At 47.2% G+C, this 13,966-nt stretch overlaps 1 protein-coding gene across 2 annotated transcripts; it reads left to right on the top strand.

Annotated features, from left to right (window-relative positions):
* The first annotated feature begins 23 nt into the window (after positions 1-23).
* On the top strand, positions 24-13,625 carry LOC311359512 (solute carrier family 35 member E2A). 2 transcript variants are annotated; one of them, XM_084479547.1, is made up of 9 exons: positions 24-263; positions 813-1,294; positions 2,072-2,207; positions 8,618-8,745; positions 9,615-9,735; positions 10,178-10,231; positions 10,454-10,526; positions 11,003-11,148; positions 12,810-13,625. In XM_084479547.1, the coding sequence occupies exons 2-9, from the start codon at positions 1,012-1,014 to the stop codon at positions 13,087-13,089; spliced, it is 1,221 nt and encodes a 406-aa protein (XP_084335673.1). In that variant the 5' UTR covers positions 24-263; positions 813-1,011; the 3' UTR covers positions 13,090-13,625. The 2 variants fall into 2 exon arrangements, with proteins under 2 accessions (XP_084335673.1, XP_084335674.1); XM_084479548.1 differs by lacking the exon at positions 24-263 and adding an exon at positions 373-387.
* The last annotated feature ends 341 nt before the right edge of the window (positions 13,626-13,966 follow it).

Raw genomic sequence — 13,966 nt, 5'->3', positions numbered from 1 at the left:
ACACACACAACAAGGAGCTCATATGATCCCAAACTTCCCGTGGTTTGACTTCGCTCCTCACTGGCAGCAGGATACACTGGATTGTAACTGGAAAACATTACACAGCCTAAACATAGGAAGATCCCCCACCAAGGGAGACAGACCTGCTGTAACGTTAGGATGTACAGGAGGACGCTGTAACGTTAGTTATTGGAGCAGAGGCGTGCCAGCTTCCACTGAGGCTTTTATAAACCTTGCACTGTGCACACAGAGGCGAACATTGGGTGAGTGGCAACTTTCGTCTCGATGCAGTTCGTGATTCACGCGTTACACAAGCTCTTGTTAGTGAACGTCGGTGTAACATACGTGACTGACCGCACACCTTGGCAGTAGCTTCCTTCCTCTATTGTGAGTGTTCCTCTCCGGGAGGCTAACGCGATGAGCTAATGTCATTATGCAGCTTGTTCGTGTTCTGTAATGGTTCGTTCACAAAGATCAACAAGTTATGCAAAAAATTGTGGACTGGCTTGTATTTCCCTGTGTAACTCACAATCCTGAGGGCCAGGGACTTAAACATGCAGAAGCTCCCAGTGAACCACTATTATACTCTTATTGTGTTGTCCCTTGTGTACCAGGCATGTCTGACCCATGTCCGGCTCTTCTCATTGATAACCATCTATCCCTTTGTACTGGAGTTGAGTTTAACCCTGATGCCTAACAGTACACGTGGCATTGCACGTTTAATGATAGCCTGCACGTTTAGCGTGCACCACCGTCTAGTGTTCCCATCACATAACGATTTGTGTGTGGGCGTGCTTCTTCTCTGCATGTAGGATTTCTGACAGTTGAGGGACGGTTTGAGAGTGCTGCCATGTTTGCACCACCACCTGTTTGACTCCTACCCTGGGGCAAGATGGACTGACGACCGAGAGCGCGGTGCCTTGTACTTTCCTCGGTGCACCCAGGAGGAGTCGTGTTGGATAAGGGTTTGAGGGAGGGTTGGAGGGCGCCCTAACAACAACAACCAGCACCATGGTGGCCAACGGTCCGAACAGCGGCAGATGCCCGTGGCTGCGTCTCTGCTCCCCGTTCCAAAGCCGCCGGGAGCGGGTGATGCTGACGCGAAGCGAGAGCATGCAAGGTGAAAGTGTGTTGAAGATCACGGTCACGGAGACCACGGTGATCGAGGCGGAGTCGGGCGTCTGGAACCTGCGCTCCATGTCCTACATGGGGCTGTGGTTCTTCTTCAGCTTCTGCACGCTCTTTCTCAACAAGTATATTCTGTCGCTTCTGGAGGGAGAGCCGAGCATGCTGGGTAAGTGTGTGTGTGTGTGTGTGTGTGTGTGTGTGTGTGTGTGTGTGTGTGTGTGTGTGTGTGTGTGTGTGTGTGTGTGTGTGTGTGTGTGTGTGTGTGTGTGTCCCGACACTTCTCACACAAACAAAATCCTGTGGTTCATAGAGACCCACTTGGGCATTTATTATTTTCCCACATATTTCTTATACTCAAAATTGTCATGGAACAACGAGTGTGACCGACTTTGAAAGGAGTGTAGGCCATGCTAAAGTAATCCATTCAATTTGGAACAAAAGGATGTGTCCCAGTGAATCCCAGAACCAGGCTAACTAGAACTAGGGCTTGAGGAGATTAGGATACTCACACACCATAAGCCATATCAGACTTATTTAATGTGTTTTATTACAAGGAGACTTGAATTTTGAGGTTTTGTTATCTTCAATAAAAAAAACTGATTGTAAATACCCAGTTGTATATCTCAACTGGTTTAAACGAACTGAGTCTACTCAGTGTCTAACTATCTGTCTATACTGCTGAGTAGCAGTGAATGGATGCAAATGCAGACCTTTCCTGCAGACCTCGCCTACCTGGAGCAAAGAAATGTCAGGGTGGAGAAGCGATCCCGATCTTTACCTTCTAGTATCGTAGTAATGTCGGTTACCAGATGTTTTAGGTACCTTTTTAAGGAAGTCAGTGTTGTTTGTCTAGCTCATGCAGGCGGCAGGCCTTGAGGTAAAATGTGGACATTTACATTCAATCGTGGTCAAACTGTAACGTTTGTTTGTGCGACACCCTTAGGTGCTGTCCAGATGCTATCCACCACCATCATCGGGTGCCTGAAGATGTTTATCCCCTGCTGCCTGTACAAGCATAAAACCCGCACAGAGTATCCGTCCAACTTCGTCATGACCATGCTGTTTGTGGGCCTCATGAGGTGAGTGTCCGATCAATCATTGAGCTCCTATTGCCGGGCTTTAGCAAGATGTTGGCCAATCAGTCGGCCTCATGCAAGAGCCTTTGTGTATTTTTCCTCAAAAGTCGATCATACTTTTGTCTGTATGTAAAAGAAAAATCACTCAGGAAGAACTAGTTTGACATAAATTATGCGTAAACATGAAGAATCACACATTGTTAATTACCATAAGTTATGCCCCCAAAGGCAATCTGGAGGGATATAATTTATAACTTGACTGCATTGATGCTTATAACTTCTTCTATTCTTTTATGATTATTATGTTTTCTTCTGTGATAAATTCCTTCATACCACATGACAAACACTGCCTTGGTGAACAAACAGAAGTTGAAGATTGTGAAGAGTGTGTCCATAGAACAATACACACACACACACACACACACACACACACACACACACACACACACACACACACACACACACACACACACACACACACACACACACACACACACACACACACACACACACACCTCAGATAAACCCTCAAACATATTCTTGAATGAGGACCAATGATCTCCTAAAGCCAGATCAGAGAAAGTCATTCACCAACAAATTACCACATTATGCCGGACCTTAGAAATCCATTAGCCAATCAATGACCTCCTAATGCCAGGCCTTAGGGAGGCTTAAGCCAATCAATGACCTCCTAATGTCAGGCCAAAGGAAGACGTTAGCCAATCATAGACCCCATTATGCCAGGGCTTAGGAAGACATATATTTAGTTTATATATGTTAATTATATTCTCACCATCATTTGTGGTCCGAGGGTCTACTGTGGACCAAATATTTTGAATTTCGTCCAGTATTAAGCAATAACATAGCAGAAGCTTTTGTCCAAAGCGACTTACAATAAGTGCATTCAACAATCAAGGTATAGCCCCCCCGTGTTCCCAGGGTCAAAGGGTAAACACAAGGAGGGAAAATATAAGACCCGGGAGTCGAGAAGTGGTCAGAGACGTAGAGAGGAGATGCAGAACTATCTTTGGGAGAGCATTTCCTGGTCAATATGAAGTCGAGTTGGTTGCCAGCTTTGTGAGTAAGGGGCGGAGAAAGAGAGTGAGAGAGCGATAGAAGACAGTAAAAACAACAGTGGAGGGTTGGACTCTCGGTCTGGATGTGGAAATCCCAGAGGGTTCTCTCTTCGGAAATGATTTAATAGGAGGACGTCTAATTTCTCCACATATTCCCGAGAGCACCTGGTATGCAATGAGTAGAGCGGCATTTAATTTCTCCGGTTTAGTTACAGACACAGCAGGAAATCAAGAGAAGGATGGAAGGGAGGCGGGGGGGTTGAAAGAACATGTCCATTTGGTCCATTCCCTGTGTGGTCCAAGTGAGAGCCAGGAAGTCCAGGGATCGCAAGGAACGCCTCCTTGCGATCCCTGGACTTCCTGACCCAGAGATGACCTCAGACCAAGGGGGACTATAGTTAGAAGTGCTCAGTGGGCTAAGGAGGGTAGGAATCTACAATTGTATTAAGTCTACTAACCGCACGACAACAATGTATAATTATAATCTGCCTATTAATACCACTAAAGCAGTACACAATTAGACAGAAATGTTTCAACCTAATACAGCAGATGGAGCACTGTAAAGCTGAGAATGCCCTTTTCAAGAAGGTCAGTGGTGATGTTGAAGACCGGTTTATTGTATGTTTTGAAGAGTATGATGCATAGCCAGCTGTGCTAGACCTAGCTCACAATGATGTTGCTGGACACACTGGGGTGCAGAAGACTTTTTTTGGCCTAAGTTAAGGAAAGATGTTTCCTTGTATATAAAATCTTGTCATGTCTGTACTAACTGGCAGACCTAACCAAAAGATTGGTTAGGTCTGTCGCCCCATTACAGCCCATCCCTGCGGTGTCTAATCCTTTTGAATACCTCATAGTCAACAGTGTCGTGCATGAACGAGTTCATGCACGACAATGAACGCATTCATTGAACACGTTAATTTTTCGGTGAACTTTGAACTGAACGCAACCCATTTGCAAACAAAGAACTTGAACATGAACTCATTCAGATTATGTGACATGAGCGCCTGTGTGACTGTTGAGGTCCAATTGTGGCGCTCACTGCGCGCTGCGGAGTGCTCCGACTGCGGAGCTAAGATCTGAATCTTAGCCCCGGCTTGATGTTTCAGATCTTAGATTATGGGAGGTGATCCACAAAAGCCTATATGGTCGGAACAATGGGATGTCGGAGCAAAGGGTTTATTTTTTTCGAAATAAAGGAAAAATGGAGCATCAGAAATGGGCAGTCCTCAGCAAGGCAACATCAAAATAATATATAATATACCGGTATGGCAATATTGTCTCAACTAGCCTGCATATCTTTCAAAAATATACCGGTATAACCAGTGTGCGAAATACCCGTCAATATTCGGGGACTCCATCCCCCGATTGTTGCGCAATAGGCCTACCGACAGTAGGCCTACTGGCAGTAGGCCTATCTATAACATTACAATATGTCATGGATGCAAGCCAAGACAAAGTCTATAGCCTACATGACAACACACACACGCACACACTTAACAATCTTTGATAATCCGATATGCTATAATATTCGTAAAGCAACACTGACATAGGAGGCTGCATTGGCTAAAGTTGTTTGGATGCACGTTGTTTTATAACAAGGAGCAGCAAAGTTGTGTCTTACAATGCAAACACGACAATAATTGGCACCAATTTGGCGCAATTAGAAGAGCAATAAATGCCAGGTATATAGCCTATCGGAGACTGGCACGCAATCAGTGCACTTGCAAATGAGAGCCTGCAGTAGGCTATGACCGATTGTGGTGTGACATTATTTAACCATCCATCTACAGCAAATATGATCAGACAGAGATACATCATTGAACACATACTCAAAGCACATTCGTCCAACCACGGCGAATGCTGACAGACAGACCATAACAAGCCAAACATCACCATGGCTGGTGTCCATTCTCTCTTACTCTCTCGTGCACGCACGTACACAATCACTCCAACTTCTCCAACTCCAAGGCTGCCAACCGCAAGGCCTACATAACCATGCAGTATGCCGAAGCCGGAAAGGACACGCACACATTGCATCTTATGCACAACAATCAGTTCTATCATCACAATTCAGTCACTGCAAAGATTTAAAAAATAGCCTCTTACCTTAAGTTAGAATAGACCCAAAGTGTGTGAGTTATACACTCTGGTTTAGCTTTCGCTTGCTATCCATTTTTAGTATGACTTTTCAACATTACATCTTTCTTCTGTTTGGTGCACATGGCTAATTTGCATACGCGCATAGGACTGGCTGGCTCCGCTTGGTAAAAAATATAACATATTTGTGAATAAATGTTGTGAATAAAAATTCTGAATACTGGACATGGTGAGCTTAAAACATTTTAATTATTATTTTTGGACAAAATTTGAGACTTTCAGAGGTCTCATGGGAAAATCAGGGGGTCGGACCCCCCCGTATGTCGCCCACTGGATATAACTCTTAATACCGGTATATCGCCCAGCCTTAGCATGCACAACACTATATGGAAATATCAACAAATTGGCAACCCCTGCACAACACCCCTGCGCCCCTAACCCTTCATTTTCATTTCTCACAAAAAATGAACTGAACTTTGAACTAGTTCAAAATTGAAATGGTGAACTATGAACGTGAACAGTTCACTTTGAACATGTGTGAACTGAACTTTTAACTAGTTCATGAAAAGTGTGAACTTGCACAACACTGATAGTCGATTGTGTTGGTCCAGTGCCTCGCTCTAAGGCTGGACATCCGTTCCTACTGACAGTGATGTGTCAATCTGCACACTGTCCTGCAGTGTATCCACTTGGGTCAATTGCGACTGAGTCTGTGTTGAGGACTCTTGCTAGTGTAGCAGGCCCGTGGGTTTGGGGTTTCCACGCCACCAAGTCAAGGCCAAAAGAACAAACACACACAGCAATATAATGTCCAGGGGGTTTTTATTTACCCAAGTGTTCCCTAATCCATAATCAACACGTTCAGTCCAGGGTTCGGCTCCAGAAGAGTTCTCAATACAAGCGGTCGGTACACAGTAGTCCAATTAAGTTCTCCTACTCTCACTCTCCAGGGCACACTGTGTTAGCTTCTCAGCGGCTAACTCTCCCCCAGAGGCTCACACAGACACCCCTCTTCTCCCCAGACCTAGCCTATCCCTTCCCTTTTAACCACCCAGCACTCCAGGTTAATGGTCCTCAGGTTTGTGTTATTAATGGGAGGAAGTCCATTTATGGCTTGGGGGTGGAGCCAGCAGGCTGCCACATATCCCCATTCAATTAACCCTCCCCTCACTCCTCCCTGGCATCTGCCACACTAGTTTCATGACGGCTTTAGAAGTTCCGGGAGCCCTTCAGAGTGACTGAGGGTCTAATTCAATTTGGGACCCAGGTGGTCTTTGCTTTTGGTTTGTTTATCTGTTTGTGTGAGGCACCCCCAATTTGTGGTTATGCATTCCGGGTTCCGGAAATCCGAGTTCCGGAAATCCGAGTTCCGGATTTAACTTTTTAAACTTTCTTTCCTAGTCCTAGGGCCCAGGATCTGGGAGAGACAGTGTTGTGTTTGGAACCCAGGTTGTCTTTTCTTTTGGTTTGTTTGAGGTTTTTAACAAACCTCTTTTTAGTGGGGGAGGTGTGACGACCCCCTGCACCCCCTCTTGGTCCTTTGCTGCCACTACCATGGCAGGGCTAGCTCCCGTGATCTTAATTACCTAATTGATCACACCTTGGTACATGGGCAGGGTATATAAGTGGGTTTTCACTCTCCTTCAGTTGGGCACTCTTTTCGGTTTATGCAGGCACGGTATTACTTGGTTCTTTCACTAGGGCACCCCTTTGGTTGATGCAGGCACTGCTGCTTTGTTCGGTCACATCCGTACTTTGCCACTTGTACAGTGTACCTTTCAGGTTAATCCAAATCCCCTAAACATTTGTTCTCCCTTATTATGTGATGGTGTCCAAGTCCACCGTTACACTAGTTCAACCTGTTGAAAAGTTGCCAGCAGCCTCCTTCAGAGTCCATTCAGTCTGGCTCGGGCCAGGTTAGGCTGCTTAAACCAGCCATCAACCACAATAAAAGGAGCTTGTCTGTGTTTAAAAACAAGCCATTTAGAGGGCATTCGTTGACCTCCGCTATTGCCCCAAAGGAATACATTGCAGCCTGTGGAGGATTAAGGCCTCAGCATTTCGCACCAATTTCCCAAATTGTGGCCTGCCTTAGACTCAACTGTCTAACAACTATTGGAAAATGGGCTCCAGGTTGAAACATCCTGACGCTTTCCTGTTTAACTGGTATAGTAAGCAGACAAAGCAGAAATAGGATATTATGTTATAAAATGTAAGTTGGCAAGACCTGATCTCCTAAGAAAAGGCCAGGCCTTGTTGTGAGGCAATCACCAAAGTCACATTCCTCCTCTCTGCAGATCAACACAATAGTTGACAGATAGTGTTGACCCAGTCTACCTAGATACTTTTAAGGGCTCTTTATGGTTCCACGTTGACGCAATGCAAGGGGGTTACGGACCCCTTATGTCCTTGCGGACCCTCCTTGCGTTCACCGCAAGGGCCTGACGTGCGCCTCCCAAAAATTGTAACCTTGCGTCGAGGTGACGCAGCCGCAAGGGCTGTGATTGGTTCGCTGACTGAATTTCTGGCAATACGCTTTGTATGTAAAAAAACAAAACAAAGGCAAACCATGTAACTTTTTCCTTCATAGCCATAACCTTTTTTTTTTACTCGCTAGTAATCAGTAAAAAGTGGTGACGTTTTGTATTGGGTCATCATAGTCTTCGTATGTAATGACCAGAATGGACAATGACAACCAGCTAGCAGCCTGTCTTCTGTTTTTGTTGCACATTGTTTGAGTCAGCTTTCAAGTTGCGAGAGCCCATACCATACCATAATCAAAACTTCTACTAGTGGTAGACCAAAGTAAAGTAATAGCATGCACAGACAAAGACTAACTATTTTTTCTCTCTTTACCACGGACATGCCTAGCAACACGTAAACCCGACACAGAACCATAAACGTTCACGACTACGTCGAAGCGTCTGCGTGGTCCTTGCGTTGCGTGAATGCGGGACCATAAAGAGCCCTTTACTGTGAACGTTTTAAACAAAACGAAAGTTCTACATTTAATAATAAAAGTATATAAAGAGAACAAAGTAAAATAACATCAATGTGAGCAAACCTAAACAAAATGGCATCAGAAAGTGCAAGAAGCTCTTTAGGATCTCTTGATTTTGGCTGGTATTCGATACTCTAAAGCATTTTGCTGGCTGAAGTCTGAAGTGCGTTTAAGCAGGGACGGTTCTGTCCTCCCTTTGGCTGATCATGAACTGCCCCCTCCCCCTCCCCCTCCAGGTTCACCACAGTGGTGCTGGGCCTGGTCAGCCTGAAGAACGTGGCCGTGTCTTTCGCCGAGACGGTGAAGAGCTCAGCGCCCATCTTTACCGTCATCATGTCGCGCCTCATCCTGGGGGAGTACACAGGTGGGTCAACCCGCCAATCAAAGGATGCCAGAGGAGACGAGGGAAGACGTCTGACAGTAAATAATGTACCTATGGGCTAATTCCCCAATTTCTGTACCTCTGCAATTTTGTTCTGGGATTCAAGCTGTCCTTTTAACAGCACCATCTGGATTTTGTTCTTTTTCCTTGAGGTAAATGTTTATATCGCGCAAGAAGAGCAAATGCATTGGTCTGCTGATGTTGTGCTTTCTTGATTGCTACAACAGCATCCATTATTCTAGTTGTCCTCAGGACAGAATTTTCTTGTTCTTTATTTGGTGAGTCAATACTTAGAAGTAGAAGAACAAGTATAACTGACTGATGATGTCTTCACCCCCAACCAGGAGGGGAACGTTAGTTCCTTCAAATTAGTTTTGTTTGATTTGATTTGTATTATTTTTGTAGCGTTAAATACAGCCCCTTGGTAAATTTAATGTAACTATACGTTAAAAAGTATTTTCTGCTCAATCTAAAAGGTTTAAAAACCGCTTTCTTCGCCTCGTCTGCTTCTTTTATTGGTGGTGAACCAGCGCCACACAGTGGCCTTGAATATGTACTACAGTGTTTATACCGCTAGATGCGTTTTCGCAATGAGTCCGTCTTTATGGAAATATTCCTGAAAAGCATCAGAGGAAAACGGAGGGGAAAAGATTGTTTTCGCCCGTGTGGACGGGGCCTTAGTTGCAATGAAATATTAGGACAGCCGTCCGGTTTTCAAACGACTCCTACCCTGGGACACTTGGGTAACTGATCGCACCCCCTAGGCACCAACTCTGCCTCTAAATAGCGTTATCTTGTGTATCTGTCTGCTTCCGCTCACCACTCACTTGTGTGCTTATTTGCCCCTGAAGGATTGTGGGTAAACCTCTCCCTGTTCCCCATCATGGCGGGCCTGGCGCTGTGCACGGCCACAGAGCTCAGCTTCAACATGCTGGGCTTCTCCGCCGCCCTCTCCACCAACATCATGGACTGGTGAGTCTCTGGCCCCTCCCCCGAAGGCATCGTTGTCTCTCCGGCCCCTCACCTGAAGAGGGGGGGCTGTGTGTGTGTGTGTGTGTGTGTGTGTGTGTGTGTGTGTGTGTGTGTGTGTGTGTGTGTGTGTGTGTGTGTGTGTGTGTGTGTGTGTGTGTGTGTGTGTGTGTGTGTGTGTGTGTGTGTGTGTGTGTGTGTGTGTGTGGCAAGAGTCATGACGTTGATAAGGATTATGGTTGCCATGGTTGATAATCTTTTGACCAGTCAGGAGCGACAACCAGTAGACCCTGTGGGTCTGCGTCGTGGCTCCAGAACTACTTGGTGGTTATTAAGCCTTATTAGATTCTGTTTGTTCAAACCCAAAGTGACTCACTCTTTCTCCCTCTCCATACATGTGTGTTGACTCTATCCCTCTCCGTCTCTCTTGTGTTTTATTCTCCAGTTTACAGAATGTTTTCTCCAAAAAACTGCTCAGTGGAGACACCTACAAATTCAGGTAAAAGCAAAGCACCTGCTGCCCACTCCGACTGCACCTCTGTAGGCTATTTCTACGCCCCTGTCGAGGGCAACCATTGACTCATTCCCTTTCTCACCTTCTTTCATTCCTGCAAAGGGCAAACTAGTGGATTGTGCTATTTTGCCCTGCTGCGTTACATCAAACGTAATATTGTGTGTGTGTGTGTGTGTGTGTGTGTGTGTGTGTCTGTCCCCTCTGAAGCCCACCAGAGCTCCAGTTCTACACCAGTGCAGCAGCTGTCATCATGCTCATTCCTGCCTGGGTATTCCTGCTGGTAAGCAGAGCACTGAGTAGGTGCCAGACATGTGGCTGCATAGTGTGTGTGTGTTTAGGTGGCTCTTACAGGTGGATTTGTTGATCCGTTATCAACATTTCAACCTTTGAGACTGAGCTATATTATCAGATTAGAAGCATTGTATCACCAGCCACACCCAAATATACTGTATATCCCAGGGCAGGTTACGGTGATAGCCTGTAGATTAAACAAAATAAAAAGGGAGGGGGGAGGGAGGGAAGGATGGGAGGAAGAATGCAGAAATGAAAGGGGAGAGGGAGCTGGAAGGAGTGAGGGAGGGAGGGAGCGAGTGTGTGAAAGGAAGGGAGTTGGCCAGGTCGAATGAGGGGAGGGATTGGGGTGTAGGGTGACAGAAGAGGCTACGTGGCTCTGTGTATTTCATAACCTGCTCACAAGGTCCCACCACTGTACCCCTCTCCTGACCCCCGTCTCCCCCCTGCCTCTCGTCCCAACAGGACATTCCAGTGATCGGGAAGACTGGGCGGAGCTTCGTCTGGAGTCAGGACGTGGTGCTGCTGCTGCTGTTTGACGGAGTGCTATTCCACCTGCAGAGCGTCACCGCCTACGCCCTGATGGGCCGCATCTCCCCCGTCACCTTCAGGTACGACCCACCCCCCCCCCCCCCCACGTCCCCCCCTCTGGCCTCCGGCTGCTCTGCAGTCCTGCACCACCTGCCGCTCTAGTCTGCACCACCTGCAGCTCTAGTCTGCACCACCTGCTGCACTAGTCTGCACCACCTGCCGCTCTAGTCTGCACCACCTGCAGCTCTAGTCTGCACCATCTGCAGCTCTAGTTTGCACCACCTGCCGCTCTAGTCTGCACCACCTGCAGCTCTAGTCTGCACCACCTGCAGCTCTAGTCTGCACCATCTGCAGCTCTAGTTTGCACCAACTGCAGCTCTAGTCGGCAGCTCTACTCTGCACCACCTGCAGCTCTAGTCTGCACCACCTGCAGCTCTAGTCTGCACCACCTCCAGCTCTCGTTTGCACCACCTGCAGCTGTAGTCTGCACCACCTGCCGCTCTAGTCTGCAGCTCTCGTTTGCACCACCTGCAGCTCTCGTTTGCACCACCTGCAGCTGTAGTCTCCACCTGCAGCTGTAGTCTCCACCTGCAGCTGTAGTCTGCACCACCTGCAGTTCTAGTTTGCACCACCTGCAGCTCTAGTCTGCACCACCTGCAGCTGTAGTTTGCACCACCTGCAGCTGTAGTCTCCACCTGCAGCTGTAGTCTGCACAACCTGCAGCTCTAGTCTGCACCACCTGCAGCTGTAGTCTGCACCACCTGCAGCTCTAGTTTGCACCACCTGCAGCTCTAGTCTGCACCACCTGCAGCTGTAGTCTGCACCACCTGCAGCTCTAGTCTGCACCACCTGCAGCTGTAGTCTGCACCACCTGCAGCTCTAGTCTGCACCACCTGCAGCTCTAGTTTGCACCACCTGCAGCTCTAGTCTGCACCACCTGCAGCGCTGCACCTGGTAAAACCTGTTGCTTGTTTTTCCTCCACGGAACAAATCTGCAAAGTAAGGAAAACAGGTGTGGTCCCGGGGGGACTGGTTCATGGCTGTCAACAGGTTGTGTTATTTTAAGGGTGTTTTAAAGCTATGGGTATATTTTTTCCTGAGGACTAAGGGTGGGGTTTGGCAGCTGCAACACCTTAGTTGTGGTCACACCTTAGTTTGTGTTGGGTCAATGTTTTTTTGGTTGTCAAAAAATGTGTACTTGTGGGGTTGTATTTCCTGCTATCTTTAGCTATCTCTAAAGAGTCGATGACATCATTCCAAACGGTCGCCTTACTGCCAGTTAGGCAGCTATGCATTTGTTTCAGGTTTGATTACTTGACACTAATAAAATGTGTTAGTGGGCGTGGATTCACTCGATTCGCTTTGTTCTCTAGCCACAAGGTTCTCAACGTCGTTTTGGGAAATTATTAATATTATTAACTAGTCATACTCATATGCAGGGGTAATTTAGGTGATTCACCTTCAAGATATTTCACCGCCACACTTTTTTAAACCCAAAGAAATAATTTATGTTTACACGTTATTTTCATATTTTAAAATATGTAAATATTTTGTTCATTAAACAATCAATGAATGTTTGAGCTAACATTCACACTGCCGCCACAAATGATCAGCGTTGGTGAGAAAAGGAACAAATAAATAAGGCAGACACAACACATTTGCAAATATGATCAATTATCATTACGGGTAAGCATTTTGACTGTAGCCCCCCCCCCCCATCCCCCTCTCTCCCTGTGCGCAGCGTGGCAAGCACGGTGAAGCACGCCCTCTCCGTGTGGCTGAGCATCATCGTGTTCAGCAACCACATCACGCTGCTGAGCGCGGCCGGCTCCGTGCTGGTGCTGCTGGGCGTGCTGCTGTACAACCGGGCCCGCCAGGCCCAGAGGACGGCTCTGAGGGCCATGGCCAGCCAGCAGCAGGACCACCACCACTACCACGTGCACCACCACAGGCCCGCCCAGGGAGACCCGCCGGCCCAGGACCAGCACGCCTCTAAGGACTTCAAGGCCTCTCAGTCCTAGCCTGAGAGGCCTGGGAGGCCTGGGAGACCTGAGAGGCCTGGGAGACCTGCCGCCCCAGGACCAGGACCAGCACTCCTCCAAGGACTTCAAGGCCTCTCAGTACTAGCCTGAGAGGCCTGGGAGACCTGTCGGCCCAGGACCAGGACCAGGACCAGCACGCCTCCAAGGACTTCAAGGCCTCTCAGTCCTAGCCTGAGACGCAGGTTAGGACACTGACTGAGTGGGTGGGTAGGGGTAGGCGATCCAGGACTCCATTTTGGCCACCTCCTTTTCTCTCTGACTCTTGCTCTCGCTTGTTCTGTCCGCATTTCACACTGAAGGAGGGTCGGGTGCTCACTTGACGCGCATTCCAGCAGTTTAACTGGAATATCGCCCCAAAAAATGGAAAATGGGAATGCCGAGTGGCGTCGAGGGAGCTTGTTGACTGAGGTGTGGTCACCCAGCTTGCACAAAGTTGTCCATTTTGATTGTTATTCCTAAAACAATTGTTATAAACAATTGATCCCCCCCCCCCCCCCCCCCCATCCCAATAATCAGTGGTACGACCTGCTGCTGAACAGTACAGGTAAATGTGGTGGCACATGACCCTTTTTGCACTATATATTGCACAAACAAAGCTTTTTCCATCCACTAAGTCCACTATGTAAAAAGTCATAGATCTTTTTCTTTTTTTTTTGCTTGTGACATGTATGCAATTGTATATTTGGGAATCCCCATTTGATTATATGTAGTCATGTTTAGTTTGATGTTTTTATTTTAATTAATTATTTTAATGGATTAGGTTTGCGAGAGCTTATGTGTTTGCATATGTCTTAATGTCGTCATGACAGTTGCTTCCCAACAGGTGCTTGACCCGGTTGTCTTATAGCGGTCCGGC

This window comes from Micromesistius poutassou (assembly GCF_964030765.1).
Source record: "Micromesistius poutassou genome assembly, chromosome: 15".
NCBI classification, from domain to species: Eukaryota; Metazoa; Chordata; class Actinopteri; order Gadiformes; family Gadidae; genus Micromesistius; species Micromesistius poutassou.
The sequence above is the reverse complement of the archived record's forward strand: the minus strand, read 5'-3'. Positions and strand labels throughout refer to the sequence as shown.